Source organism: Acartia tonsa, chromosome 6 (genome assembly GCF_053477335.1).
Source record: "Acartia tonsa isolate MP-2025a chromosome 6, ASM5347733v1, whole genome shotgun sequence".
In the NCBI taxonomy this organism is placed as follows: domain Eukaryota; kingdom Metazoa; phylum Arthropoda; class Copepoda; order Calanoida; family Acartiidae; genus Acartia; species Acartia tonsa.
In genome coordinates this window covers 6,264,828-6,290,942 of record NC_137265.1, presented here as the reverse complement: position 1 = coordinate 6,290,942, position 26,115 = coordinate 6,264,828, and the positions used below count along the sequence as shown (strand labels likewise).

The following is a 26,115-nucleotide window of genomic DNA, read 5'->3' as shown; positions in this document are numbered from 1 at the left end:
GTTACCAACTATTGTTAGTAAAATCTTATATTTTTACATACATACGAGTAATGTAACCAAAGAAATTAATACGATATGTAAATACTAATTGTACTTATACATTTTTATATAAAATATTGTTTAAATTCAGGAAACAGTTATATTTAACAGAAATAGAGATAACTAACCAATCCATTATAGGTCTATCTGTAACGAAAAGAATTTCTAGAATATCCCAGGGATAAAATGATTAATAAAAGATTATTAAAATTTCTTTTGTTTAGATTACCATAGCCAGGATACCCCAAGGAACCGGTTGGAGCACGCGCACTAACTCTTTTTAGGATCTACCATGGACCAGCCTGGAGATAACCTAGATGATCATGGAGTATTGGAGCCCTACCACCACCCTACCTTGGACGGATTGCGGTTGTGTTCCTGTCAACACCTTGACACTATAGACGAGAACAACAACATTATCACCACACCAGAGTACGATGGATTCTCAGAGAACCTGTCCATCACCATCAGGAATTTCTTGTTAAATACAGCCCTGAATACCACAGAAGATAGTAGAGTGGAGACCGATAGTGACATCAGCTCCAGCAGCACACTATCCCTCTCTACAAATGACCTCAACCAACTCTACTATGACCTGGAAAATCACTCAATCACCTTGGACGAGAATGGAAACGAGGTAGCACAAGTGGACGCCCTTGGCTACACATCTACCTCACCCCCAACCTCAACCTACACTTCGAAAGAGAGCACTTCACCACCTAGTTCATCATCAGAGGAAGCTGAACTATCCAGAACAACCAACGCAAAAACATTTATTGATGTGACAATGTTAGATAAAACTAAACCCCTCAAGAAAAGAATGTATTCTATTTGGGAGGTTTATCATCTTGTATACCCAGCTATGAAAATACGCAAAGCATACTTTCTTAATGGAAAGCGTATTTAACTTAGCTTGGAATACATTTATAGTTTATTATATATGCCTATATACTGGGACTACTAAACTTTTTCTTTTTCTCTTTTTTCTTTTTTAACAACTTACCCCCATTGGAGATGCGATCCTCAATTTTCAAATTCTTTGAACGTACATATGAGACTTTTACAGAAATGCTTCGCATCCACAACTATCTATCTATGCTTGATATAAAGTCAACACTTTATAGATCATATTATGAACCTTTGATTGACACGTGCCCTGCAATTATCTAGTAGCACTCAGGGGCAAGACACAATTACTTTAGCTAGGCCCAAGGCATTATTTGTATCAATTTATGCATTCATAGGCCTATCTTTACCTATATGACACCATATATGGGTAACGCTAGCCTATTCATGGTAATCTGTATGTGATTTGCTAATAGTATATGTTTATTAAAGATATTATGTTTATAGTTAATGTAATCATATAAACAACCAGTTCAAATATGTATGCCTACAACCATGCCTGATTTACGTCACATATTAACACACAGATATTTAATTGCACAGACAAACACTAAAATCCTGGTCCAGAGCTAATGTTATAGCATGTACCTCTTGAATTTATTCAGTTATTTATTAACTCTCCTACCATCAACTTCTCTTTCTGGCTTTAAAAGGTAATGACTTAGTTGTTTGGCATGCATTGTAGTTTAAATTTAGGCCCCTTAGTACTTAGCATGAATTGAGCTCAGGCCTTATGTTAGAACTCTAACACTTAGCACAATTCACTGCTTGGGACTTAGGGCACATTTCTGTCCTACTCTACTTATAATTTTAACACTTATCCTGTAAATATTTTCATACTTAACTTATGCACTTGTAATATAAATACACTTTATAAAAACATTTTCCTTCCTTAATACTTAATATACTTATATAATTCTGATCGAATATCAAAACCAACCATTTATTCTTAGGTTAAAGCAACATAATACTTCGCGTGGGTCTTTTGTTGAGCTTCCACCAGCTCAACCAAATTCGTATTATACTTGTGGGAATAGAGGGTTAAGCATTCTAAACAAACGAACCGACGATGAGAATGTCTATGTGTATTGCATTAAAATTAGGTTTTAGTAGTACTCATAGAAGAGCGGTCTCCATACCTAACTATGGACAAACGCCCCATTCGCACACACAAGGAACTGATATATCTGTCTTCAACATTGAACTGTATGAAACACCCTGTATTAGTACATCCATAAAGAAACAGAGCACCCTGTATATATATGTATATATATATATATATATATGTGTGTGTGTGTGTGTGTGTATGTGTGTGTGTGTGTGTGTGTGTGTGTGTGTGTGTAAAGGAACTGATATATCTGTCTTCAATATTGAACTGTATGAAACACCCTGTAATAGTACATTCATAAAGAAACAAAGCACCCTGTATTTATGTGTATGTGTGTGTGTGTGTGTGTGTGTGTGTGTGTGTATGTTTAAAGGAACTGATAAATCTGTCTTCAACATTGAACTGTATGAAACACCCTGTATTAGTATATTCATTAAGAAACAGAGCACACTGTATATGTGTGTGTGTGTGTGTGTGTGTGTGTGTGTGTTTAAAGGAACTGATATATCTGTCTTCAATATTGAACTGGGTGAAACCACCAAGAGACGATATGACGGGCGGAATTATTGAAAATAGCGCTACGACTCTATGAATGGGGTTGCAAACCTAAAGATCTTAAATCATGACACCTTATAATGAAAGGTTTTTTGGGTGTAGTCCCTTTCGTTGCAACGCCTCTTAAGGGGCGTTTTTTCTAATTTTCACAGTAGCTTTTTTTCCTATGTCAAGCCCCTGCGGGGTGCTCTAACCCTGCGGGGCAATCACCTAACCTAAAATAACCTTTAAAAGGCTACTGTTAAAATACCACAAAACGCCCCATAAGAGGCGTTGCCACGAAAGGGACTATACCCTTTTTTTTATAAAATCCATAAAATTGCTTTGAAAATTTTTTTTATCCATATTCAATATAGTTGGGGGGAAAATATATGAATACAAATCATAAACAGGTTAAAATTTTGATTACCAAAATGCTTAGCACATTTTAGCAAAACTTACTATTTAAATTGAAATGTCGCCCGTCATGGTATTGGTAACCGAAATATCGCTACACCACATACACACAAACGAACATATTAATATGTAAGATACACAAATAGAATCATAGAGGGATCATATAACATTAGCGAGCCTTGGGTAAAAAAAAATTATTATTTGACTATGTTTAAACGAAATATATCTATAATTGAAAGTAAATGAATCGTTTTGAACATTTACATTTTATCTGCGTTGCCTCACTTGATTGTTAGTACCCAATATAACAATCTATAATACAAAGTAGTACGATGTCTGTCTGTCTGTCCGTCCGTCTGTCCGTCCCTTAAGATCTCGGTAACCACTGTACCGATCGGATTCTACTCTTCAGGGTATCTACCTATTGGTCCTGTTGTGGTTTAAAGCTATTTTCTTGGGTGGGTGGGACACCCCCAACCCCCCCCAAAAAACCAAAAAATCCCCCCCCTCATTTTTTTTTGTTTTGTTTTTTGTTTTTTTGCTGAAAATTTCCTTGGTCCTTTATTTTTTTTTGTAGAAGATTTCTCTGGTCCTTTTTTTTGAAGGAGATATCCATGGTCCTTTACGATTTTCGCCTTAATTTTTTTTTATCACCTCTTGGGGCAAAGCCCCTAGAGGCTAGGGGCGAAGCCGCTAGTATGACATATATAAAAAAAACTTCTACCCCCCCCCCCACACACCCCCTCAATTTAATTCTAAAATATTTCAACAAGGCACTTTTGGTGAAAAAACGGTTTCTAACCCTATAAAATGTAACATAGAAGATAAAAATTATCTTGCGTTTTAAGAAGAATTCAATCAACCAAGGCGAATATCTTTAAAAACGCTAAAGAAGTGGATATTTAAAACAAAAGTTTTCCTTATTCTAATATACATATATGTTTGTGAAATGAAAGATATCTGTCTGAAAGAAGCAAAGCTCTGATCTTTATATCATTCCAATAATATGGTATGCACATACTTCCGCATATGTATTATATTAGCAATTTTGAAGCAGCTTATAGTGCTTACTTTTAACATCCAACTAAACGCAAGACTGAAGAGGGTGCAATGTCCACCGAAATATATTTCAATAAATAGCTGGGAAGTATCAAAGACTTTTTCACTCAGTGAATTTATCAGCTAATAAAAAGATTTCCTTACTCTAATATACATATTTTTAAAATACTGACATACAGGCATACTGATATGAATTATATCATCAGAATTGAATTCATTTATATATTGCCTTTTCAAAGCGAAGTTTTTCTACAATATGGGTTAGTCAGATGTCTTATTAAGTAATCCGTCCGCTAGCCCGTCCGTACGTCCGTAACATTTTTCTGTTATGGTTACTTCAGGCATGTTGATCTATCGATTTCTAACCTACAACATACATATAAAAAAGATGCCATGTAAAGTCCGTAAGTCTATTCAAATCAAATTGCCCTTTCTTCTTACATTTGAAAAAAAAGTTTTCCAAGCGAAGCATCTCTATAAGCAAGTCTTCAAAATTTATGCCATATGTCTATATTTATGCAGTTTACAAAATATTTACGTACATTTTTTAGACTTTACTTATATGGATGATATGATGAAACAACCGTCATAATGCGGATGTAATTGTAAGCAGATATGAAGGAACAGTCAATAATAAATATGGTTTCAACAGCCGTTTCTACTCACAGAGATATCATCACAAAAACGCGATATTTTTGAAAGCGAAGCTTCTCCACAATAATGGTTGGTCCGTTAGTCCGTAGCAGGTGGTTCTTGTTGTTAGTTTAGGCAAATTAGAATCATTGCTAATATTTTAATCTTGGCAAGGGGATTCCTATAACAGGTAGGTACAATTTAGTACCTGTAGAGAAAGCCCATTCTTTCAATTTTGACATGTTTATTTTTAGATTTTTATAATCATTTTTTAATATCAATATAATTCTACAAGTCGACTTGTATTTATATACCTATGATATAATCACAATTTCAAAGAAAATTTACTAAAAAATAAAAATATATGAATAAAATTGAATGTCATGAACAAAAGTCTGGGGTATATACCATGGATAAAGGGGTGGACATTAAACTAATCTTCCCCCAAATTTTGTCTTTGATATATAACTTAAATCAATAGGGGTCACATTCCAAGGAAATTTGATTTATCTGCCACTGTCCCTTCCCTAACCTGGTTGAATGCAGGGAGGGAGAGGACATGGATATGTTTATTACACTAGTCCCCAAAGTTTTATAGTAACATTTGTTTATTCATTGGCTTGATAACTTTAGGGAATTTGCATTTTGATGTGTTAGTTTATTATGTTAAGTGTCATAACGTTTCAACCACTAACCGCAATTTGTGTTTCATCATTGTTGATGTGCAACAATTTATCGTCCATTGTCTTATCCCTTTAGATCCCTGGTCTGTATGTATTGATGTATTATAAAACAAAATTGAGTCATAGGACAAACGCTGGAGTGACAAACGTCTGAGTGCACAAACGAAGTAGACACTTAACCTAACCTAAATAAACCATCTCATATGCAATGTTGGTTTTTTAAGTGCCAAACCTCTGTGGGAGAATTTTTTATATATTTATATCGTAACCTAACCTAACCTATATAGAAATACTTACTTAACTTAAAATTTAAGACACTCCTGTGTTTGTCAACTCCGACGTTTGTCACTCCTGCGTTTGTCCTGGAGCCCAAAATTGATCATATTTGGTTGCCCATCATTTTGGATTTGACATATTAATTTTACTCGGAAACAAAAACAATTTTGTCAATTTCCTTATTGGCCATTTCATATTTTAATATTTTATGTTGTCAGAGAGAGGACAATGGGCAATACACTAGTCCCCAAAGTTTTATAATAACGTTTTCTTATTCGTTGGCCTAACAATTTTGGGGACTTTAGTGTAAATTTTGATTGGTTGATTCATAAATTAAGTTGAGTGTTCAAACGTTTAAGCCACTAATTTCAATCAACAGAATGTATAATTTAACGGTCATTGTCTTATCCCTTTGAATCACTGGTTGTCGTGCCTTCGTCTGTAGACTCTATATGTGCGTGTTAAAATCGTTCTATAATTTTAGACAAACGATTCGTTTTATCCATTTGAAGTCATAACAGTTCAACATTAGGAGAATATAATGTATTGTGTTAATCTTTAATTTGAAATTTTGTAAGATTTTTTAAAAATATTTAGAATATCTTTAAAAGTCACATTTGACATTAGATCTTTGTAAAATATCTCATAAATCAATATAGAACATTAGGTGTTAAATATAATAAATTTACATTATGATTTGATAAAGGCTTGGTTTTTAACATATATTTTTTTATTTTTTATTTTATTTTGTATTTGCAATGTTGTGTGAGCTTTTATTTCTATAGAGAAGTCTCATAAATAGAACACTTATAAGTGACCTCTTAAGAGCTTTAAACAATACTGAATAAAAAAAATGTTTAAAGACCAAGCCTAAATTTCTACATATATTTGAAAATATTTTAGTCATTACAGTTTTAGAATCGCACAAGAAAGGTAATATTTGAATGATTTTTATTAGGAATAATAAATATTTATTAAAGACAAAAAAATTCTCATTGTGTAATTATTGTACTTAAATTATACAAGTCCAGAGTTCAATAACCATATTCGTTGCCTTAAAATCTTTGATTGGTTGGTTTTAAAATTAAAGCTGTCTAAATAAATAACAAATAAATTAGTAAGGGGTAATTTTGTTTGTCATCATGGGAAGTGAGTTCATTTATTTATCATTTTTTGTTTATCTTTTGCAATATCTGAAAAATATTTAAAAATATAATAAAGTAAAAATCTTCTAATTTTAAAAAATTTATTAATTAAAATTATTAAGGATGTTGAAATTATCAGTAATATGTGTAACAATTTGCTTTGTTGGAACTTTAGCTGCCCCCAAGGTAAATTTTCTTACATCAAAAATTCATCTTTTTAGACAAGTTATGCTTTTGGTGAGTTTTAAAAAAGTTTCTTTACATTTATAAGAGAAGTAATGCCGAGACAATAAACAGTTTCACGGCATTCTCGCATTTGAAGTGGCCAAGTGAAAGAAACTATTTTAAAATTCATCTCTGTTTTTGACCAAACGTCTCTAGAATTACGCAGCATGCCAGAAAACTCATCAGAATTCTCCCTGAAAGCAAGCCAATAGATTTATAAAAAAGAAGATAGGCTGTCAGACACAGTAGTTTTATACAACTTCAAATAGAATTTCCAACAGACGAACTAAATTATTATCATTGAGTCAAATACGATTTAATCCAATAATGTGAGCAACGAAATTTTTAGATTATAAGATTTCTTAAAAACTAGCTTTACATATGAAATTCAATTATTTATCAATTATATTTTGATGAAATAAAAATGTAATTGCGGTTTGATTCTTTCTTCATTGTGTTCTTTTTGGTCCAATTTATTGAGTAGGAATCTAGAATTCTGATGCATAAGAAATAATAATACTGAGATTTTTTTCTAGGATGATGTTGAAGCTACTACTGATTATCCTCCTTTGGATTATCCTGAAATAGATCTCGGAGACAATGCATTGGATATGAACAGACCAGTATTTCAAATTGTCACAAGTCCTCGCCCTTCATCCAACAGAGCAGGAAGATCCTGGTGGGAAGATTTATATTGTGGAGCACTGGCAACATGGCAATGTCAGGTAATTTTTCATAAATTTTGATTTTAACTATGGCCAGCTTCTGTAGATTCTTGATGCTTAAGGATCTATTGACTTTTGCAGAAGAATAGCTCTTTTATTTCTGTTGAAGTACATTAAAGATATTTTGAAGCAATTTTTCAAAATCTATTTTTAATCATCTTAAAACAAAGACAATATTTGTAAAGATTTATCTCTAATTGTCATATATCCATCGATATAATAAAACGTTTTCTGCAAATTCATGAGCACTTTAACAGCTGTTTAATAAAAATTTTAATAAAATATGATGCATTCTCACACACAAAATAAGACTTGCTTTTGACTATTATTAAACTTCTCTTAAAACTTTGTATCAATCGGTTTGGCCAATTACGCAACAGACATCTTATTACATAGGTAATATTATGATGATTTTGTTATAGAATGGATGTACAGGAATACCATGTGATGAGATCTGCACAGCTGCCTGTATATTTGGTTCCTGTCCACCTGTTCTATGTGGAACTATTGCTGAGGGATATTGTATTCCACCAAACACAACTACTCCAACGACCATAAAGAGGATAACTCCACAAAAATAAATTTATGAAATTGTCCTTGTAATTCAACTAATAATTTGTGAATTTACTTTTTCAATAAAGAATAAAGATAAAATATATTTGATCTTTTTATGGTGTTTTGTAGTTTTTTTTGTGTAGGGCTTAATATTGCAACCCTCAACATTTTTTTAAGTCTTATATAAGTAAAGTAGATTATCCACTCAAACTCCAAAATGACCATCTGGCAGACCAAAAAGTCGTAGAATGAATGCTCTTTGATAAGGGGAATACTGACAAAAAAAAACATGATTATATCTTGAATGTCAGCCTGGGATATAATTTCTCACTGGTGGGCAAAGTAAATATAAAGAGGTTGAGGTACTATATAGTGAGCTATAAATAATAAAAATTGTTGAAAATCTTTAAAAATACCTTGCATCAACGAATAAAGTAATACAAAGAATAAATAAGGAGATGTGATAAATTTATTTACTCAATCAAATAAAATAAATCAAATGCTTGGAGCTTCTGTAACAGGATAACACATAGTTATAATTCCTGTTTGATGATCAATAGCACAAACTTTACCATCTGGAGGCAGTGATATATCAGGCAAGGCAGGCGAGGTTATGATGGGGGCATATGAAGTAGTTCTTACTGTGGTGGGTCTTTGTGTTGTTATTCTTTTTGTGGTTGTAGTAGTTGTGGTGGTAGTTGTTGTTGTTGTAGTTGTGGTGGTGGTTGTTGTCAAACATCCATCAGGTGCAACAGTCCCACAAGTCATACCTCAAAATGCAAAGATGAGTAAGATAAAAGGTACTTGGAGGGAGGGGACATTGGTTTGTCACATTAGTACCCAAAGTTTCATAATAAAATTTTCCTAGTTTCCTAGGCTGAGCAACTTTGGGAACTTAAGTTGCATTTTGATTTGTTGGTTTATTGATTTGTGTGTTCAAACATTTCAACCAATAATCATAATCTACTGAATGGGTAGTTTTGTATATCATCCTTGGAGACAGATAACAATTTATCCTTTATTGTATTATCACTCTAGAGACATGTATATTATCCCTCATTTCTAAAAGACAAATATTATAGTTATACAGCTAAATTGGGGGTTGACCTTTTTCCCCAACACCATATAGAAATAGCCTTAAACCTGTCATAAAAAATGCATAAAGTTCTTTTTTTACCTGGACAATGCCCAAATGGACATCTACCATTACACTTTGTTTCACAGGGCTGTCCTATACATCCTTTCTGTTATTTGGCAAAATAAACAATGTTCAATTAAGCATAATATAAAGCTAGTTGTTTCAATTCCTATAAAAATAGCCTAAAACATGTAACAATTAAAGCTTCTCTTAGAATATTATTAATGACTATACATTGGTATCTTATTATGAGCTAAATATCATTGTTTAATTTTTTTCTTATTTTTACAAAATGGTTCATGATCACTTTAAACCTTTTAATTGAGTACAAAAAGGTTTTATTGTTTATTTTCTTGCAGGCCATATAAGCTGTAACACAACACAATGATCTTTTTTTTAAAATGGTTCATAGACACTTTATGTCTTTATTAAATACAAAAAAAGGTTCATATACACCTTACGTCTTAATGAATAAAAAAAGGTTCATAGACACTTTATGTCTTAATTAATTACAAAAAAGGTTCCTAGTCACTTTAAGTCTTAATCAATCAAAAAGAAAGGTTCATAGACACTTTATGTCTTAATTATTGTTTATTATCCTTGCAGGCCGTGTAAGCTGTAACACAACACAAAGATCTTTTTAGAAAATGTTTCATAGACACTCTATGTCTTAATTAATAACAAAAAAGGTTCATTCACACTTTATGCCTTAATTAAATACAAAAAAGATTCATATGTCTTAATTATTGTTTATTCCTTGCAGGCCATGTAAACTGTGACACAACACAATGATCTTGGCACAGAAGGACCAATATCAACATTGCTTAAGAACAAATCCTAAATTCAATCAAAAAATTTAATTTTGATCATTGTAAAATATTTCCAAAGACATTAAATAGTTGTAAGTCTCTCAAGTATGGCCAATTAAAATTTTTATTTTACTATCCGCAGAAACTTTATATATATAAATGCTGGTCCCTGCATATAGGGGCTCTGTACTCAAGGGGAAAAGTGGCATAAAAAAGCCCAAATCCTTCCCAGCACTTATATTAAAATTTTCTAATTTGGAGAACAGCCCAGTTCTTAGGTTAGCATTCAACCGAAAAAGCCAACTGCACTATAAGATAATTTTATTAGATTAGAAGCCCAATTGTTTTTGTTACAATAAAATGATCAAAAAATATACCTTTTGATAAGTTAAACAAATTATTTGACTGAGTATGAATATTACAGCTCTCATTATTTCTAACTGAGACAATTTTTTTTATCTGATAAAACATATGGTCCGTTTTAAATCAAAATGTTTTTTTGTGCTTTACAAAAAGTATCTGTGATCACTGATAACCCTCTCCCACTGATGCTTTTTTCTTATGCTTTAACCCTGGCTCATAATGGCCATCTTCTATTTTTTGGAGCATAGGATAGCTAAAAAAGGAGCCCCAAAGGTCAACTATGTATTTCTTAAGATTTATCCAAAAGAGAAAACTTGCAGTTCTATATTGTATTTAAAAGATACTCTAAATTGATCAGGAAGGGTGGAAAATTTGGGCTGTTTATTACACAAGTCCCTAAAGTCTTATATTAACGTTTTCTTATTTGTTGATCTAACAACCTTAGGGACTTTTATTGAATTGTGATTGGTTGTTTCATTTAGTTGAGTGTTCAAATGGTTCAATAACCTATCGTAATCTACAGAAGGGTTGATTTTGTGTATCATCATTTGGGATATAAATCAATTAATCAGCCATTGTCCTATTTCTTTAGACAACTGTAAAATGATTCTATATTCATAATATAATTAAAAACTAAGTCTTGTTACATAAGATTACGAAGAATATAAAAGTTTTTATTGTCATCAAATATAAAAAGTAAGAAATACATCATAAAAATTGAAAAGAAGACATTTATTACCCAACTTTTTTATATAAAAGTCATCATTTTTTCTCTTCAATGTACTTTAGTTATGTCATATTTTGCCATTTTTGTCGTGTTTGTAAGAATAAAATTTTTAAACTTATGTAAGGGTTCAAATACCTCAATGATGATACACAAACTTACCCATTCTGTACATTACATTTAGTGGTTGACACGTTTGGAAACTCAACAAAATAAATCAACCAATCAAAATGAGAAAAGAAGTACCCAAAGTTGTTAAGCCAGCGTGTAATTAATAGCCCAATGCCCCCCTCTCTTCCTGGGGTAAATATCAAAAACAAATCATTATGATAAAAATTGCCAAAAAGAGTCGTCTGTACTATTCACCATTTTTTTCTTTAAAAATTCTGTTAATAAAAGCTTTAACACTGTGCATTAAAATATATTTTTTATATGTAATAAAGAATTAAAATTACAATAATAATTCAAATTTTTAATTGCCATAATGCCAGGTAGTTGCCCTCATATCCTTAATACAAACAGTGGAGGCAATTGCCCCACATTTTACGGATGGACAGCTGCCGAAAACACATATAGGTTTACAGTCTTCAGTACATGCCGCTCCTTTGCATATTGTCTGTAATAATAGATAACAAGGATATTTATGTTAATATAAGCAAGTTTTCATATAATTTGTAAAATAGAGTTTATGGTAAGTATATTATAGTACCTAGTCGTGCACAGACCTTCGCCAACCACTTATTTTGAAATAAAAAAGGATGACAACATCCATAAAAGCGAAGCACTGAAACGGTAGGACAAACGGACATTTACACTTAGTGTCAAAACTGAATAATCAAGATATAAAGTATAAGAGTCGAAGCAAAATTGTAAGTAAATTTGTTGAAAAACTAATTGATACAGGATAATGTTTATGGACATACTTACATTTTTAGGACTTGATTATAGAGTTGCTTCGCTTAAAATGTTGTACTGTGTTATCCTAGGTATCAGTATACCAAAAATCAGATCATTTGGATAATCATATCACATAAAAAATGTGTTGTTAAAAAAGTAAAAAAATCAACATATTGAAAATAAATGTAAGTACATTCTGTTAATAGTTATAAACCATACATATCTACTACAAAAATCACCATGCAAAGTTTGAAATCGATAGGACAATTCTAACATGCCTAAATTAACGAAAAAAGCTATCCGTCTCGGACGGACGGACGGACCGACCCTAATTATAGAAAAGCTTCTCTTTTAATAATTATAGAAAAGCTTCGCTTTTAAAAATTATAAAGAGGTTATAGATTCATTTTACTTTAGGTCAGGTTAGGTAGGGTTATATATTGGGTAAAGAGTAGTTCCGTAGTGTTAGGCCTTGCAGGGTTTTGGATCTCTGGAGTGGTTAGATAAAATAACTTACCCACCCCCTCCACTTATTTCCAATTTATATTTATGACCTGTGCTCGCTACTTTTAGGGAAAGTACTCCAAAATTTGCTAATTGAAATATTTGGCAGATATTGACTTTAAGTTCCAAACAAATAAAAACTTACAGACAGAAATATTAGGAATAAAACTTGCCTGACACTGCAGATAAGATAAAATACTACAATATGCTTTCGATAACTCATATTTTCTATTTTCTGATTGTTCATAAAAAATAACATCTAGAATATTCAAAGAGAATTTATTGAAACATTCGACAAAGTTGGAAGGGATCTATAAGACAATGGCTGACAAATTTATGTACATCCCCAATAGTTATACTCATAATTACCTATTCTGTAGATAAAGTTAGTTGTTGAAACGGTTAAACAATCATTTTAATGAATCAGCCAATTAAGATTAATTTAAGTCCCCAAAGTTGTTAAGCAAACCAATTTGAAAATGTTATCATAAAACTTTGGGGACTAGCGTAATAAACAACCCATTGTTCACTCTCTTCCTCTACAAAGCCGATCTTATAAAAAAGGTGACCATGGATTTCCCGGATTTTTACCTGTCCATATATAGCACAAAAGAGTATACTCAAAACCCAAATCTTCAAACATTTCAACATTTTTTACGAATCTAATAAAATACTCTGTAAAAATCAGAAAAAAAGAAAATCATAAATCATAAAATAAATAAAGTTATTTTATATTATACAATTTTCATAATGAGGGCTGCTCATGCAAAAATAAGTTAGGTAGTGACGAAGCCTTATTTTAATACCTATATTTGCAACATCATGTACTGAATACATTGGGTTGCAGTTTTAGATTTGTAAAATTGATGGATAAGGAAAAAGGAGGAAATAAAGGGTTGCACTAACATCAAACTTGTAAACTGATAAAAGAAATGGAAGCAACAATTTTTAAAAAACTACTGAAATAAGAGCATTTTAGGCTAAAAGAAGTCAAAATCAAATTTGACAAATGGGAGTAAGTGTTAGGTTTCAAGTCTACCTTAATGGAAATCATTTCATAGTGTCAATAAAGAATTGATTTATAATGAACATAAATTAATGTAAAAATAAGCTTAAAGATTTTAAAGATGTACTTTTAATATTTTGATGTAAAAATGTCATAAGCTTTATAATCAAGTATTACTTTAAAGGTTTGTGATTTAGAGATGTTCAGTGTTAAATTTTCATCTTAATATTTAGTTTTTATAAAAATTTTATTAAAATGACAGCACATTACAATTTCTAAAGAAACTAGCGGCTACGACCAAAAAGGCGTGTAGGGGTTGTCAACCACCCACTTCCAATTTAAATTTTATAAATAAAAAGTAAAAAATTGGAGGGAACGTAATTTGTTTGTTTTTTTGGGGGGGGGGCCCTTTCTCTTTTACATATATGGGTACTGGCACCTTCCCCCAAAAAAGTTTTTAACATTCCACCTATGAGAAGCGTGATTGTAAAGGAGAACCTTATTGGTTCCGCAGCTGGTAATCAAGATCTTTTGCTATACATATACGCACAGAGATACACACAAACATCCTGTTATAAAAGGATAAAAAGTTATAGAAGTTATCATCAGTTTTCTAAGAATCACAATGAAGGCTACAGCAACATTCTTAGTAGTTTTTATTTCCAATCTTTTTGTAAATGAATTAAAAGCAGATATAAAGGTAATATAATTATTTTCATTTATTTATCAAAATATTAAAATGCTCAATTTTTGGAGAAAATCGTTAATCACTTTTCCAGTATTGATTCGAAATTGTTAAATATCCGCTGGATTAGAACCGGTTCTCAGCCACACTGAAAAATATGTATAGCATCATATCAATGACAATTTTCTACAAATAATAAAATAAAAATGATAAATTAATACCTGTTTTGTTATCACAGGCCTTTGGTCACTCGGGGCTATCAATACTGGTTTTAATCCTATAATATTCAATTTTAATAACAGCGGAAAGCTGTTTACAATACGTTGCGATAATAACTATTATGGTGATTCTCTTTTAAATATACATAGATGGACACAAACATCCCATTACTTATTTAGGTTGATTTATTGAATCCTGTAACTGGAGGATCTTTGTTATCAAGATCACTGTGTAACTGTGTAACTGCTAATATGGTCTGCAAGGAAATATTTGTATTTTAGAAACTTAACTTTAATTATCCCTAACAGTTGCGCCCCTAGAGGCCTGTAGGATCTTTGTTATCCAGATCACTATGCTGTGTAAATGCTTGCATGGCCTGCAAGGAAATATTTGTATTTTATAAACTTTACTAAAAGCTGCGCCCCTAGAGGCCTGTAGGATCTTTGTTATCCATGTCTCTATGCTGTGGCCTGCATGGAAATATTTTGATTTTATAATCCTTACTTTGTTATCATATATAGAATTATGTCTCTACCTTTATATGGAGGAAGGGGACATTGGGGTATTTATTACAATAGTCCTCAAAGTCTTATAAAAACGTTTTCTTATTTGTTGACTTTAAAACCTTGGGGCCTTGATTGGTTGGTTCAATTAGTTATGTGTCTAAAGGTTTCAATCACTAATTTTAATCTACAAAAGTGGTTATTTTCTGTACCATCATTGGGGATATACATCAATAAATGGCCATTTAGATGTCTGCTATTTTTAGCTACAGTAAAGGATTTAAAAGTGCTAGAATATTTGGGTTTTACTTTGTAGAGAAACTTTCTATTGTCTTAAGCTGTTTTCAAGTTATAAGCATTAAAATAAAGTTTAGCCCCCAGCATGAAATGACTGTCCCCTAATAAAAAAGTATTTAGCCTTAAAGAATAAGAAAAGTTGTAACCAGTAATAAGGTATAGCCTACAAGCGAAATAAAACTATAGTAATATTTGGAAGGCAGGTAAAAAGGTCGTCTATTCTAATAAGTGTAGCCCCCCAACGACAGCTGAAAATCATGTATAGGCTTTATGATGTTTTTTTAAAATAATTTCGTTCTTGTTATAGGCTGAAATGTAACTTTAAGCTTTACTAAATTAGGAGTTCTAGTGATAATTCCCTATACAAATGTTTGTGAAAAGGATGCATGTGTGGGACGATCCTGTCAAACTAGATGCAATGGCAGGTGTCCTTTTGGATCCTGTCCAGCTATGAGCTGCTGGTCTATAAACCCAGAGAAATGTATACTCTACGGTATAATCATGTGGTAGGCGGCATACAGACAAGCCTTTACCAGAGTATGCGATGCTCCGTGTTCACCAAATAACACCCAGACGCTAATCCCCAGCTTATCACAATTCTACCCAGCCCATTTTTGGCCATTGTCTGCACTTCAGAGACGGCGGTCAACTTATACACCGCTGATAATGGGAGGGGCACTGCCCCTCTCCACTTCGTGCCCCCAGCAACCTACCCTTTTCCGGGAGACGTCTACCTTACCCCCTACGGGAGCCTACCACTCTACTGCTCACCTGGATGGGGCTTCCCCCCATCTCCCCCACACCCTTCTCTACCTAACCCATTTATAATCTGTTTTGTATATAAGCTATTAACTTTGTTGTATGTGCATTCAGTTCAAATATATCTTTTAAACAGTAACTACTTGTAGTACTTTATTGATAGAATCCTTAAGGCTAGGGGCTCTTTTGAATCGAACTCGCTCAGTAGGGTTGAACTGCTTCACCCCTACCACAATTTGGTGTCAGCGTGTTTCAATCGAGCCCCGTTAAAATAGCCGATTCTATCTCTGGCCGAGATATTGGACCCTTTTGCAAGTAAGGGGACAGTCAACTGACAACCTTAGAAGCACTCCTGGCAGAGAGATTGGACCCTTTGGCAAGTAAGGGGACAGTCAACTGACACCCAACAAGACTTCAAGAAGCCAACTGACAAGAGAGACGGCCTTTTTAGGCAACTTTTCCATCATTTTGCACGCACCACGCAGGTATTTTTACCTGCTGCGAGTAAATTTTTGCCTGCTGAACGCACCACAGACAACCTGATTCTAGGGCTCAAAGGACCAAAGGTCTAGACACAACTGTAGCTGAAAGCCTTGTTCCCGAGCAGTTACACTAGCTGACACTCCTAAAAGCTTGGAGAATGCTAGCATAGTTGTAGTCGCCTCCTGCGAGTATCAAAGGACTAAAGGTCCAGACGCAGCTGTATTTTTACCTGCTGCGAGTAAATTTTTGCCTGCTGAACGCACCACAGACAACCTGATTCTAGGGCTCAAAGGACCAAAGGTCTAGACACAACTGTAGCTGAAAGCCTTGTTCCCGAGCAGTTACACTAGCTGACACTCCTAAAAGCTTGGAGAATGCTAGCATAGTTGTAGTCGCCTCCTGCGAGTATCAAAGGACTAAAGGTCCAGACGCAGCTGTAGCTGAAAGCCTCGTTCCCGAGCAGTTACACTAGCCAACACTCCTAAAAGCAGGGAGAATGCTAGCATAGTTGCAGTCTCCTCCTGCGAGAAACAACCTAGAGGGGGAGTCTTAAATAGAAACGACCACATTTGCCGCAATGTTTTGCGATTACACTTAGGAAGGAGCATATGAACGCATTGTCGGAAGTGTGGGGCACCCTCTGCGGGGTGTAACAACTGCTGATTCCAACACGTACGCGTATCATGACTGCAAATGAAAGGGGGCAGCCCCTCCAGGTAATTGGCAAACTAAGCGAGCTCTATATGGCGGTGAGCTATACGCTCATCCTCCATTTGCACCACGTGACTGTGGTCAGAAAACTCTCGCACCCACTGAGCTTAGGGGGGGTCTTTCTGTGTGAGTTTGGAACTAGGCTTTGTTTCGACATGCAGACCCCCTGTCTGTGGGTGCGTGGGGAGTTTATCCCCCTCCACGGTGTCCAAGTGGACCGCGAGACCGCCAAGAGAGAGTTAAGCTACGAGGGGCCCCCAGAGGCCGAACCTGTCGAGTCGCCGTCAGCTAAGTCCGGGACCAGGCCCGTCAAGTCGCGGCCTGATGACCCCAGTACAGTGGAGTCCAGCCACCCCTGGAACCAAGCCCATCAGGTCGTGACCGGCTAACTCCAAGACCAAGCCCGTCAAGCCGCGGCCAGTCCCCGCAAAGTCCGAGCCCGTCAAGTCGCGGCCGGACGCCCCTGGTGCCGGACCCGTCAAGTCGCGGCCGGCCACCACCGAGCCTGTCAAGTCACGGCCAGACGTTCCCGGTGCCAAGCCCGTCAAATTACGGTCGGCCACCCGTGACGACACTGAACATGGACCAAGCCACAAGGAGCCGCTGCCATGCCTGCACCCAGAATCATCCCATGTTGATGAGAGCAGAACCCACTGGGTGGACACGGCCCTCACCGCTAGCAAGGGAACCAACCTGCTGGCTGTGACCCTTCCACCTGTACCAGACACGCCCATGGTAGAATCGCCAACAGCCTTCCCGGAGACCTATTGTCTCCCGGGAGCCTTCCTAACTGCGGATACTTTCATCAACGGCCAACCTTGTCCTCCCGGATCCATCCCCGAGTGCTCCTACCAAGCCGAGCCCGTCAAGTCGCGGCCGGCTACGCACACCTTGAACGCCGTGTTCCCCTTGAACGGGCACGTGGCCCAGCTGATCACAGCCAAGCAAGTCACCCTACCGACCTGCAGCCTCACGATTATCGCCGTCCAGCTACTTGGCCAACCCGTTCAGGCCGCAATCCGCTTGCCTGCCCCAGCGCAGCAGTTTGGGGAGTACCTCATTGTACCTAAAAGATCATACGACCGTCGGCCAGGATCAGCAAGCGTCTTCCAAGTCCTGGTGGTAAACTCAGGGGAGCACTACCTCCTACTGGATGATGGCCTCCCTGTGGCTGGGAAGCTAGTTAAGCCTGATGTGCTGGAGGTTTCCACAAATCCACCCCAACGTCTACATGCCAGGGGAGAACCTGTAGGACCCCAGGCGGACCTGGAGCTGGACAAGACTGAATTTTGGGAGACAGACCCCATGCTCAAGATGGAGGTACCAAGCGCTCCAGGACAGTGCCAGGACGTCAATTACCCTTTTAACCCAGGAGGATGGAAGCTCCAGCCCGATACAGCCCAGGGCCGTAGGAAGAGGCCATCACCCGGCACCAGGAGTAAGGGAGAGCCAGCCCCCCTGAGGAGAGTCCAGGCCCCCACAGGATCAAGGCCTGGGGAGGACCCCAACCTCAAGCCTCAGGACTGCCCGCCGGGGGAGCTACCTGTGACATCAACCCCGTACAATAGGGTTGCCCCTGGATGCCCCATTGCAACCGTGTCCTTTCACTCGGACCCGCAACTACCTGGTCACCTGGCCCAGCTTATCGCCTGCCTTGGACAAACGAGACGTCCCACGGTGCAGCAAGAAGTCAGGGATGGCCAGCTTGTGACCCTCAACCACCTGGCATCAATGACCACTGCCTGGCTGCCGGTCATCGTATTGTTAATGTTGAGTGGTTGTACCTGGCTCTTACCCCTACATCTCTCGATGTTCTTACAAATGTTCACCTGGATTGGAAAGTCAGCAACTGAGTACCGCAGCGGTGGTATATGGCAGCGTGGGAGAGACCAGGCATCCAGGCATCCAGAAACCCAGAAGATCCCCTGACCAAGGCTCAGGGGGTTCGAACCCATGCCAGAGAATTGGTTGCCTACGAGAGAGGTACCAGACCCCCAGGACGGGCCAGAGGCCACCAGAGGTTGATCACCAGGCCAGCCCCGAGCAGCTGCCAGCCACTGCAGCATCTCAACCTGCCCTGACCCAGTGCCACCAAGGGACAAGCCCCCCAATGGGAGATGTGATGAGAGGAGAGGTGACCCCTGTCACCACCCAGGAGAGGAGAGGGGCAACAACCGTTGCCGCCACGGAGAGACCAGACCTACCGTACGAGCCAAGAGGAGGAGGGACCACCATCGCCTCCAGGAAACCAGCCAACGAGGATCTACAAGAAGTTGGAGACCCTGCTTGGAAGCTAGGGCCCCAGCCAGATGAACAGAAGGAGACTTTAGCTGAGGCCACCACCCCTAGCTGTGGACTGGGTCAGAGGTGCAAGGGGATAGCAGAACACCACTCCCCAAGAAGCCTAGAGGCCCCTGTGAGACAATCGGCAGCCTGCCTCTGCACAGACCCAGTAGCAACCAACCTGCCTGTTCCTGGGAAGGGTTCACCAACTCTACCCTCAACTGCCAATGAGTGGTCATCTCTAGCCAGACACCCCTGTCCAAGGCCAGCCAAGAAGAACTTGCCAGCCAGGGGAGACCTTCCAAAACCTACGCCTCCAGCTGATGATGTGTGGGACCCAGGAATACCGACATCAGCCACCTCCAGCAAACTTGAAGAAGCCGCCGCCATCGCCTGGAGAGAGAGAGGAGATGCACCCAGTAACGAGCCCAATGGTCAAAGACCTTGTCCTAGCCCAGATGGAAACAGAGTGCCAGGTCACCTCCCGGCTAGGGGAGAGATCTCAGGATGTAGTACCTTTAGTCCCCTCGCAGCAGGGACTGGGGAGCTGCCTGCCCAGAGGCCAGCTAGACCCCTGCCGGACCTTCAGACCGGCCCCAACCCCTACATTGAAGATCTGACTGCCAGTCTCCTACCTGCCCCCGTCCAAGACAACCCTAGGGGAGACAAGGTGGCAGCCAAATTGCCACCACCACCTGCCAGCGTTGTCCGAGACCCTAGAAGCCGGATACTCCTGGACCAGTCCAATGGTGGAACGGTTGCAGCAACCGTACCAGCTAGCAGTCAACCTGGAACCATTGGCCAACTGCCCCTGTACCAACCAGCCAAAGTCACTGTCCTGCCACCGCCAGCTGTGGACAGGAGTCTGACCAGCAACCCTACAGAAGGAGGAGAGCAGTCTGGACCTGCGCCTGTGCCGCCAGCTGGCGCCATATGTAATCCAACGGACAAACTAGAGTTGGAGATACCTGAGAACCGGACCAACCACCCTGGAGGAGAAGAAGAGAACCTGACCAGCCAACCTGCAGAACTGGGAACAGCCCCTCCGGCGCTACCTACCGACCCGATATGGGACCCAGATGCCGACATGGAGCCTCTGCCAGCCAGCAGCAAGCCCCCAGGACGAGAAGCAGCCACTGAGATGGAAGTTGCGGCCCCCGAGGACAACGCCGAAGCGATGTGCCCCCTCCAGATGACAGCCATACCCATCAGAGTTGGAGCCAAGGCCCCCAGTAACCTGGACAAGGCGGGCGCACCCATGGAACTCTATGCGCCTACTTCCATCGCCGTCCCCCCGCTAGGGGCCTCCAGAGTGAGCTTGGGCCTCCATGTCAGATTGCCAGCTGAGACAGAGATAGTTCTCCAGACCAGACAGAATTTCCAGCACCGAGGCCTGACCATCACCAACCCTCAGCTGCGAGCCGACAGGGAGCTGACCATGCTGATTACCAACCACAGCCAGACCGAGCAACGAGTATCCCGAGGGGCCTGTGTGGCCCGAGCTGTCCTACACCGTGCCGTGCCCCAGGGAGAGTATGCCGCCCACCATGGTTCAAGGCCTGATGTCCCGATGGTCCCGCAGCCCTTGAAGGGGAGGTTGTGGTAGGCGGCATACGGACAAGCCTTTTCCAGAGTATGCGATGCTCCGTGTTCACCAAATAACACCCAGACGCTAATCCCCAGCTTATCACAATTCTTCCCAGCCCATTTTTGGCCATTGTCTGCACATCAGAAACGGCGGTCAACTTATACACCACTGATAATGGGAGGGGCGCTGCCCCTCTCCACTTCGTGCCCCCAGCAACCTACCCTTTTCCGGGAGACGTCTACCTTACCCCCTATGGGAGCCTACCACTCTACTGCTCACCTGGATGGGGCTTCCCCCCATCTCCCCCACACCCTTCTCTACCTAACCCATTTATAATCTGTTTTGTATATAAGCTATTAACTTTGTTGTATGTGCATTCAGTTCAAATATATCTTTTAAACAGTAACTACTTGTAGTACTTTATTGATAGAATCCTTAAGGCTAGGGGCTCTTTTGAATCGAACTCGCTCAGTAGGGTTGAACTGCTTCACCCCTACCACAATCACACAAAGCTTTTTATTGAGCCTATATAAAATAACATCATACTGGCCTATAAACTGGTCAATTAAAATATAAACTGGCCCGCCATTGATTTGTGCATTGGCCTATGATTGAACATTTGTATTTTATACCGTAATATTTTATAGGCCATTTTTAAAGCTTCATAATTATTCATCTATGAAAATGTCTTTGACTTTCTGTTTCTGTTGCTGGACTTACGATGGCTGATTTTTTAAGGAAAGCAGATAGTTTAACACTTGGTTATAGGAAATGGTTATACCTTACTTGCAATAACCTACCAATTATTAAAACCAATTACACCCTAAAAGAAATCTCAGTTAATTTCATTGTTGTGTACTTTTAAGATTATGAAAGGGCCAAATTATCAGTTCTGAAATTATCTATGTTTTAGGTCCACACTCATTAGGAACACCACCAACAACCAGTACCCAAGTGCCTCCATCATCCGGCACAACCTGTGCACCAACTGTCACCTGTCCAACTTGTCCAACATGTCCAACACTACCATCTACAACCTTTACACCAGCTACATCTACAACTACTACAAAAACTACATCTTCAACTTCAACTACACCTAGGTCATCCAGAAAATAATAGTTTTTTTATGGCATCGTATTATAGACAGCTTTCTGCAGATATTTTTTTAAAAATTATCAGATAAAATTATTATTAATTGTATGATTTTTTTTTATGAAACAAGTGTCTGCAAAACAATGTACGTCATGATTTTCTGAGAACTATTCTAGCTTATACTAATCAGCTTGGAAGCCATATTGGAAAGATATCTTTAAAATGCAGAGCAATTCTATACTATAAGCTTAATTTTAAAATTGTGTACCTAGGTGTCAATGGATGTAGGAAGACAGGAGTTTCTTGTTTAACATGCAGTACCTAATGCTTTGTTTGGTTGGGGTTTAGTCAAATGCTCTTTTTGAGTAAAGCTGTTCTTAATTATTACCATTTTATTTATACATTTGGTTCTGGTTAGGAAAAGTTTGGCTTAATAAGTGCATTTGACTAAACCCCAACACCAAGCTATACAGAAAATGCGCAAAAAACTATATATTTATTCTGGATCAACCTGTAGGATAACTACAACAATTGCTTCAACAACTGCAGCAAGTTCTACGACAACTACTAGTTCCTCAACAACTACTTCAACTGTTCCAACAACAAAATCAACGGATCCAACAATTCTATTTTAGATTGTTTTTTTTTTAACTGTTCCAACAACAACATTAACAGTTCCAACAAATAAATCAACTGTCCCAACAACATCAAGTGATCCAACAACAAAATCAACTGTTCCAACAACAAAATCTACTGTTCGAGCAACCAAAACCAACTGTTCCAACAACAAAATCTGCTGTTCCAACAACAAAGTCAACTGTTCCAACAACAAAATCAACTCTTCTGACAAAAAAAGTCAACTGTTCAAACAACAAAAATCAACTGTTCCAACAACAAAATTAACTGTTTCAACAACAAAATCTACTGTTCCAGCAACAAAATCAACTGTTCTAACAACAAAATCAACTGTTCCAACAACAAAATCTACTGTTCCAGCAACAAAATTAACTGTTCTAACAACAAAATCGATTCTTCCAATTGCAACATAAACTGTTCAAACAACGAAATAAACTGTTCCAACAATTCCATTTTAAATTGATTGATTGATTAGCTATAGTCTCTTAAGGTTTTGACCTAAGTTGTCATGGAGTTGGCTGAAACACTTTTGTATAGCCACTAGGGCTATCAAGCTCCACGTTCAAGCACATTATGATTTGAACTGCTATCTCATGAGAGCTACTCATTACTACCTCACCCTTGCCGAGTATGGCAGGTGTCCCAAATTAAGTCACCGTAATGAATGACGCTCTCCGCAGAGGAGCTTGTGACAAGGGTAGTACTGATATTATGTACTTAACTATTAAGTATCCAAACTTACTCAATAATCGCTAGTATTACAATAAAATGCTCATTATTTTAAAGAAAATAATACCTTTGGGTAAGCTGTGTAAAATATTTGACTGAATAATAATATGAATATCACAGCTCTCATTTTTCAACTGATACAATTGTTTAATCTGTAAAAACTATGGTCTGGTTTTAAATCTAAAAAAATGGTATTTTCTCAACACTCTAAAACGTAATACAAAGAATAAAAAAGGAGATCTGATAAATATATTTCCTTGATTAAAAAATATAATTCAAATGTTTGAACTTCTGTAGCAGGAAAACATAAAGTTAGAATTATTTTTCATGATCTACAGCACAAACTGTACCTCTTGGAGGCAGTGGGGGAGGTTATGGATGTAGAGAAAATAATAATTGAAAATAAATAGTTGGTGGTGGGGGGGGGGGGGGTGATTAATATATAGGCAAATTGTATAGGTTATTGGATATAGCCTATGATAGAATTTGGTGGCATTGGGGGCAGGGGGCATCCAGGGCAGGCAGGATATTTGAAAATGGAAGGATTTGTAGTAGTTCTTTGTGTGGTGATAGCTGTGGTAGATTTTTGTGTTGTACTAGCTGTAGTAGGTCTTGTTGTTGTGCTAGCTATGGTAGTTCTTCTTGTTCTTATACTTCTTCTTGTGGTTGTACTAGTAGATGTGGTTGTTGTTGTCAAACATCCATCAGGTGCAACAGTCCCACAAGTCATACCTAAAAATGCCAGATGAAAGTCACATTGAATCCCCCATTTCTAAAAAACAATTCTTATATAACTAAAGGGGGTGTTAATATTTTCCCCCATATAGAAATAGCCTTAAACCTGTCTTAAAAAATGCATAAAGTTTTATTTTGTACCTGGACAATAACCAAATGGACATCTACCATTACACTTTGTTTCACAGGGCTGTCCTATACATCCTTTCTGTTTTCCATCAAAATAAACAATAGTCAAGTATGCAAAAAAATTACACATTGGAAAATAATACAACGTTTCTGTCTATACATTGTTAATATACATTTACAAATTCAATTGCTGTCTATACAATCTTATTTTGTTATACAAGATAAATATTAAAGTTTTTTTTTAATAAAGGTTCATGATCACTTTATGCTTTTTAATTAAGTACAAAGAAGTTTTATTGTTTATCATTCCTTGCAGGCCATGTAAGCTGTAACACAACACAATGATCTTGGAACAGAAGAACCAATATCATCATTGCTTAAGAACAAATCCTAAATTCAATCAAAATCAAAATATGATTATAGTATATTTTTTTCATATGTATTAAATATTTTTAAGATCTTCCATGTATGACTCAAAAAAAGATTAATTTCCTCTATTGAAAATCATATATTGTATCGAATTATAGGTAATTTTCCAGAAAAAGGATATATTAATTATAGGATGAATCTTGTAGGCTCATTAAATTTTCATTTTACTATCCGCAGAAATGTGAACATATAAAATATATGCTGGTCGCTATTCAAGGTAAAAGGCAAGAAATAGCCCAAAACCATTCTAGTACCAAAAAAGCCAACTGCAGTATAAGATAATTGAATTGTATAAGCTTAGAAGCCAAATTGTTTTTGTTTCAATAAAATGTTCATTATTTTCAAAAAAAATATATACCTTCTGATAAGTTATACAAAGTATTTGACTGAGTATGAATATTACTGCTCTCATTATTTCTAACTGAGACAATTGTTTTATCTGCTAAAACATATGGTCCGGTTTTAAAACAAACTGTTTTTGATGCTTTTACAAAAAGTATCTGTGATCACTGATAACCCTCTCCTACTGATGCTTTTTTCTTATGCTTTACCCCTGGCTCATAATGGCCATCTTCTATTTTTTGGAGTATAGGATTGCTAACAAAAAGAGCCCCAAAGGTCAACTATGAATATAAGATTTATCCAAAAGAGAAAACTTGCAGTTCTATATTGTATTTAAGGTGAATCCTAAAATGGTGGGTCCGGCTCTCTGGCATATCTCAATTTTGGCGAACTTAAAATTTTGCAACGCCTTAGTAGAAACAAAATTAATTTATATTTAGAATATATACATTCTGTATTAAAAAGCAATTAAAGTTATCAAGAAATTTAATTTTGTATAACAAAAATATCAATTTGATTTTAAAAATTAGCGATGACATCGCAGACAACTTCGTATGAAACTAATGTAAAAATTCGAGTTACTTCTAGGATGTCATGACACTTTTTTTTAGTAGCGAAGCTACTCTATTTCCAAAATGTCCATCTATACTTAACTTTGTCATAAATGGAGTAGGGGAAAGGTGATTTTCTCAGCTACTATTCAAGATAGACACCTGAAACTTCTTGACACCATTCATATAATCATTTTT

The 26,115-nt window shown here is 37.3% G+C and overlaps 3 protein-coding genes and 1 long non-coding RNA gene across 4 annotated transcripts; 2 read left to right on the top strand and 2 right to left on the bottom strand.

The window, feature by feature from the left end:
• Window positions 1-6,527: 6,527 nt before the first annotated feature.
• Window positions 6,528-8,426, top strand: LOC145321683 (uncharacterized). Its single transcript, XM_080163204.1, has 4 exons — window positions 6,528-6,588; window positions 6,923-6,986; window positions 7,562-7,750; window positions 8,173-8,426. The coding sequence occupies exons 2-4, from the start codon at window positions 6,924-6,926 to the stop codon at window positions 8,329-8,331; spliced, it is 411 nt and encodes a 136-aa protein (XP_080019330.1). The 5' UTR covers window positions 6,528-6,588; window position 6,923; the 3' UTR covers window positions 8,332-8,426.
• Window positions 8,427-8,756: 330 nt separating this feature from the next.
• On the bottom strand, window positions 8,757-10,707 carry LOC145321682 (uncharacterized). The gene is made up of 4 exons (XM_080163203.1): window positions 10,630-10,707; window positions 10,202-10,280; window positions 9,483-9,551; window positions 8,757-9,075 (listed from the first exon to the last, which is right to left on the bottom strand). The coding sequence occupies exons 1-4, from the start codon at window positions 10,681-10,683 to the stop codon at window positions 8,801-8,803; spliced, it is 477 nt and encodes a 158-aa protein (XP_080019329.1). The 5' UTR covers window positions 10,684-10,707; the 3' UTR covers window positions 8,757-8,800.
• Window positions 10,708-15,828: 5,121 nt separating this feature from the next.
• LOC145321681 (uncharacterized) lies at window positions 15,829-23,380 on the top strand. The gene is made up of 3 exons (XR_013880377.1): window positions 15,829-15,943; window positions 22,188-22,374; window positions 22,884-23,380. It is a non-coding gene; the product is annotated as an uncharacterized LOC145321681 (long non-coding RNA).
• An 802-nt stretch (window positions 23,381-24,182) lies between these two features.
• Window positions 24,183-25,518, bottom strand: LOC145321680 (uncharacterized). The gene is made up of 4 exons (XM_080163201.1): window positions 25,383-25,518; window positions 24,907-24,985; window positions 24,608-24,676; window positions 24,183-24,463 (listed from the first exon to the last, which is right to left on the bottom strand). The coding sequence occupies exons 1-4, from the start codon at window positions 25,434-25,436 to the stop codon at window positions 24,192-24,194; spliced, it is 474 nt and encodes a 157-aa protein (XP_080019327.1). The 5' UTR covers window positions 25,437-25,518; the 3' UTR covers window positions 24,183-24,191.
• Window positions 25,519-26,115: the final 597 nt, after the last annotated feature.

What these genes read in the sequence shown, in the direction of transcription:
- LOC145321680 (XM_080163201.1), bottom strand. Translation starts at nt 25,436, where the DNA reads ATGAGAGCAGTAATATTCATACTCAGTCAAATACTTTGTATAACTTAT. An exon ending in TTTGTATAACTTATCAGAAG is followed by an intron (nt 24,986 to 25,382) that starts GTATATATTTTT and finishes GATTGAATTTAG; the next exon opens with GATTTGTTCTTAAGCAATGA. An exon ending in TACAGCTTACATGGCCTGCA is followed by an intron (nt 24,677 to 24,906) that starts AGGAATGATAAA and finishes TTGATGGAAAAC; the next exon opens with AGAAAGGATGTATAGGACAG.
- LOC145321683 (XM_080163204.1), top strand. Translation starts at nt 6,924, where the DNA reads ATGTTGAAATTATCAGTAATATGTGTAACAATTTGCTTTGTTGGAACT. An exon ending in GAACTTTAGCTGCCCCCAAG is followed by an intron (nt 6,987 to 7,561) that starts GTAAATTTTCTT and finishes ATTTTTTTCTAG; the next exon opens with GATGATGTTGAAGCTACTAC. An exon ending in TGGCAACATGGCAATGTCAG is followed by an intron (nt 7,751 to 8,172) that starts GTAATTTTTCAT and finishes ATTTTGTTATAG; the next exon opens with AATGGATGTACAGGAATACC.
- LOC145321682 (XM_080163203.1), bottom strand. Translation starts at nt 10,683, where the DNA reads ATGAGAGCTGTAATATTCATACTCAGTCAAATAATTTGTTTAACTTAT. An exon ending in TTTGTTTAACTTATCAAAAG is followed by an intron (nt 10,281 to 10,629) that starts GTATATTTTTTG and finishes GATTGAATTTAG; the next exon opens with GATTTGTTCTTAAGCAATGT. An exon ending in CACAGTTTACATGGCCTGCA is followed by an intron (nt 9,552 to 10,201) that starts AGGAATAAACAA and finishes TTGCCAAATAAC; the next exon opens with AGAAAGGATGTATAGGACAG.